Source organism: Thermobia domestica, chromosome 10 (genome assembly GCF_964235325.1).
Source record: "Thermobia domestica chromosome 10, izTheDome1.hap1.1, whole genome shotgun sequence".
Lineage (NCBI taxonomy): Eukaryota > Metazoa > Arthropoda > Insecta > Zygentoma > Lepismatidae > Thermobia > Thermobia domestica.
In genome coordinates, this window is record NC_137463.1 from 19970316 (window position 1) to 19975047 (window position 4732).

Sequence of the window (4732 nt, forward strand, 5' to 3'; positions counted from 1 at the left end):
CAGGCCACGCAGGTGGTTTCAATCAACACACTATGAAATCCTCATGTCATAAATTTACCCCCAAAATGTTTCTATAACAATTGCGAGGGTCAAGTGCCTTATAAATTGTATTTGTCCAATTGTTCTCAATAGTCTTAAAAATGAAGTAGAACTTCAAGAACTATGTCTGTCACATGGAAATGAGTATACATTTTTAACAGTATTTTTTGTTTCTCTTTTGGCTATTATAATATTGTACTCCAGAGGCGCACCCACGCAGGTTCACCGGGACCGGACCCCCCTTACCAGAACTTTGTAACTTCTTTAAATAATATATTTTTGTTGTCTACACCAGGGGTGCATTTACGGAAGTTCACAAGTTCATTGCTATATGCAAGTAGTGTCCAGCAAATCATCTCTGCTCCAAAACGGCTACCAGTCAAATCCGAGCTTTGTATAGCCCTACTTGAGGACAATTCTTGATACACACGATTTCTGTTAAGGAAACTTGTGTTAAAATTTCTAAAAGTTAAACAAAAAAAGTTGAATAGCCAAGAACAAGAACATTATTTTCCTTAATGCTTTGCTGTGCTATGCGTTAGTTTTGACGCTTAGGTTCTGTTCTATAAATTCGAATATGTTACAATTTTTGCTGAAATTCATACTAAAAGAAAAAGTTCTCTCAATATAAATATTTATATATAATTTTGTTCACAACAGTAAAATGTTTTAATAAGCAAAAGATTTATAACCTATCAGGATATATTGTCTTATATGCATATATGGGTATGTAGTGTATCCACATGTTAGATACATTTTTTAATCTTACTTTAAGTAGTGTAATGAATAAGTTGTGTGTGTGATACTGATGTGAAAGTATTGAAATCAGGGGCGGATTTAGGCTGAATATTTGGGAGGGGTGGTCGTTAGAGCTGAAAACAAGATAAGAGTGTATTGCAAATATACATATTTCCTTTAGAAAACGAAACTCTGCTCCTTTGTAGAATTGATTTATTTAAAAATTGATACTGATAGGTTACAAATAATAATAATAATAATAATAATAATAATAATAATAATAATAATAATAATAATAATAATAATAATAATAATAATAATAATAAATAAATAATAATAATAATACCAATAGTTATATCAGGTACCGGGGTGGTTCACAAGACGTTAAAAAAGACACTTGAAACCACTGGAATTGAAGAAAATACATAAAGAAGATACGGAAAAGCGTAATACTGGACACATGCAGAATTGCAAGAAACTTCCTGCAAGCCCCAGAATAATAATAAAAAAAAAAAAACCGCAGAGAAACAGTAATATATTTGGATATTACCTTTATATTACTATGTCGCCTGTTCCAACAGAGGAGTAGAGGAAAATAATAATAATAATAATAATAATAATAATAATAATAATAATAATAATAATAATAATAATAATAATAATATGTAAAAGAATAATAAAAATGCGAAATCCTTTTGAAAAAAGAACTTTTAATTCGTATTCATACGATACATTTTATTATTTCGTTCATTTCCTTGCTATTTTCAATTGTATGCCTCACTTGTCCAATCTCGATCCTTAACACTATTCGACAACTCCCAAATAAAACCATTTGCTTCCTGTACCTATCAAACTGGTATTTCTAAAATCGGAATATTGACAAACACTTGCGGATAAATACGATTTATAGCTTATTGTATGTTAATTGTTAACAAGAAGGAGTATTTGGTTTTAAGAGTGGAGGGAGAGCGCAAAATATCGTATCTTTAAAAGAATGAACATAAATTACCACCCGAATTTTCAAAGGTGGACATTTTCTTATCAAGAACGCCAAGGAAAGTAATTTTTTGAGATGTATTGCTTCAATTTCCTTCTGCAACGTAAAAAAGTAAGGCGTACCTATTTCATGTTTCATTTTACATTTATAATACAAAGTTGAAGAAATCAAGATTTTCAACTTTAGGTTGTTTTATTTTATTTTTAAAAGTATCCTATTCTGGAGTGGGGCAATTGCCCCGATTGCCCCTCCTGGATCCGCCCTTGATTGGAAGTATGTGAATGTTTTGAAACTTAAACAAAGAGAGGAAGACATTTTTGACTTTAGACCTCCTCCCAAACAAAAATTTCTGGGCGTGTGCTTGTTGTACTCTTGTAATTTTCTGACATAAAAATTTATAAACATCACGATTCCAGTGCTTGATTTTCATAACTGATGAAAGAAGAATGTCAATGTGATACATATTTCCTGTTGTTCAAATTTTAATAAGAGTTTTCCCCCTCACCTACAGGATTCACCAGAAGCTCGTCAAGAAACCAGCAAGATGGAACCACAAGGAACATCACACCCTAGTACATCCAGCGTGGATATGGCAACTGGAAGTCATGTTGATGATGAATGTTTTGGATCTGTCAGCAGCTCATCCAGTGAGGGAACAGCGTCTAATATGGATTATCACGAACCAAACCAACCAGGTCCCATGAGCTATCCTAAACAGCACCTTCAATCAAGAACTTTACAGTTTCAAATACAGTGGTATAAGAACTTCCCATGGCTTCACCAAGACAAACGTAAAAGTGATGGTGTTCTGTGCTTTTATTGCACAAAGTATGTGGACACTTGTGCTGAGAAGAAAATGATGTCCAAGTGTGAAGATGCATTCTCAAAAACCGGCTTTTTCAACTGGAAAAAAGCAGGAGAGAAATTTTCAACACACAGCAAATCACACTCTCATCAGCAGGCAGTAATGAGCTTCCATCAGATGAAAAATCCCATTGAAATTCAGCTTTCTTCTCAGTGTAAAGCATCCCAGGAGAAGGCCAGGAAATGTCTCAGTGTAATAATAAGCACTATTGTTTATCTAGCTAGACAGGGTATGCCATTAAGAGGACACAAGAATAATGAAGGTAATTTTCAAGAGTTGCTGAAACTGAGGGGAAATGATATTCCGGAAGTTCGTGAATGGTTCAATAATTCAACAACATGGACGAATTTCGACACGCAGAATGAAATATTGACAATTTTGTCAAATTTCATTCTAAGGGAAATCATTAACAAAATTAAGACGTCACGAAATGGAATCTTCGGACTAGTGTGTGATGGTACAAGAGATATATCTGGAAATGAGCAGGAAAGTATATGCATACGCTATGTCGATCAAGATCTTCATCCTGTGGAAGCCTTTATTGGATTTTATGAGACAGATACTACAACAGGACAGACAATATCATCTCTGCTGTTGGATGTTTTGAAAAGACTGGACTTACCATTGTCATTACTTAGAGGTCAAGCATATGATGGTGCAAGCAATATGAGTGGCAAAGTGAAAGGTGTTCAATCAATAATTAGGGAAAACCAACCTCTAGCTACATTTGTTCACTGCGGGGCTCACTGTGTAAATCTTGTAAGTAAAGAAGCATGTGAATCCAGTATTGTGGTGAAGAGTGCAATATTAACAGCCCATGAAGTAGGTGTCATGTTTTCAGAATCACTTAAACTGAAAAGAGAATTCCAGAATGTGTGTTGCAACCAAGAGATGGAAGAAAATAACATAAGAAAGTTAAGACCCCTGTGTCCAACTAGATGGACTGTGCGTGGCCGTCAAATTCACGCTGTTATTGTACAATACGGACAGATTTTGGAAACATTAGAAAATGTTACCCAGTCAAATGACTTCAACAGTGATTCTGCATGTGGGCTTCTTGTAAAATTGGAGCAGGGAGAAGTGTTCCTTGGACTGCTAATAGCTGTAAAGGTAATTGAAATTCTGGAGAGATTAAACCAGGCATTGCAAGGTAGGCAGCAGAGTATAAGTGGTATGAAAGAAGCTGTTACAATAGTTACAAGTGAGTTACAGATTCTCAGGTCTGAAGAAGCATTTCAGGACTTGTGGAAAGACTGTGAGAAGGAAATTACTCAGAATGGGCTGACACCTCTCCAGTTACCTAGAAGGAGACAGATTCCTGCTCGCCTAGGTGGTGGTTTTGTACACACTAGTACCACAGCAGAGGAATATTATCGACAAGAGTTCTATAGAGTAGTTGATACTGCAGTTACAGCGCTGTCATTGCGGTTTGATCAGGATGGAATGAACGAAGTAGGGAAATTGGAAGATTGTCTTATGCATTGCACTAAAATAAATGACATAATTAAGAAGTACCCAGAACTATGCCCAAATGATCTACAGATAGAGTTACAAATGTTCAGAAAGACTTACAATTGCAAAAGTGTTAATGCAGTTGTTGAAACGCTCAGGACAATACCTCCTGAAGTTCGCGCAATGTTCTCACAGGTTGAAATGCTTGTACGTTTACTGTTAATTGTACCGGGGTCTTCGTGCGAAGCAGAAAGAAGTTTCAGTGCTTTTCGAAGATTGAAAACCTATCTACGGTCTTCAATGACACAAAAGAGACTGAACAACCTGGCAGTGTGTCATGTGCATAGAACACTCCTGGATGCACTGAACTTGAAAGACGTAATGAGAGCATTTATAACAAAAAACCAAACAAGGAAAAATACTTTTGGCATAATTTAATAGGAGTTTTCCTTTTGTATGAGCTTAATACCTTTGTACATCTATATATATATATATATATATATATATATATACCTAATTCTATTGTTTGAATGAATAGTACTGTACTGTGTAGTGATATTATTCTTTGCTTTATTTGTAGTAAACTTCATTTTAAGTTTAGGACTGCATCTATGCCTAAGGCTTCATAGTTTCTGTTAAGT

General features: G+C 35.0%; 1 protein-coding gene across 1 annotated transcript; it reads left to right on the forward strand.

Annotated features, from left to right (window-relative positions):
* The first annotated feature begins 2318 nt into the window (after nt 1-2318).
* LOC145661410 (zinc finger MYM-type protein 1-like) lies at nt 2319-4529 on the forward strand. Its single transcript, XM_081726711.1, has one exon. The coding sequence runs from the start codon at nt 2319-2321 to the stop codon at nt 4527-4529; it is 2211 nt and encodes a 736-aa protein (XP_081582837.1).
* The last annotated feature ends 203 nt before the right edge of the window (nt 4530-4732 follow it).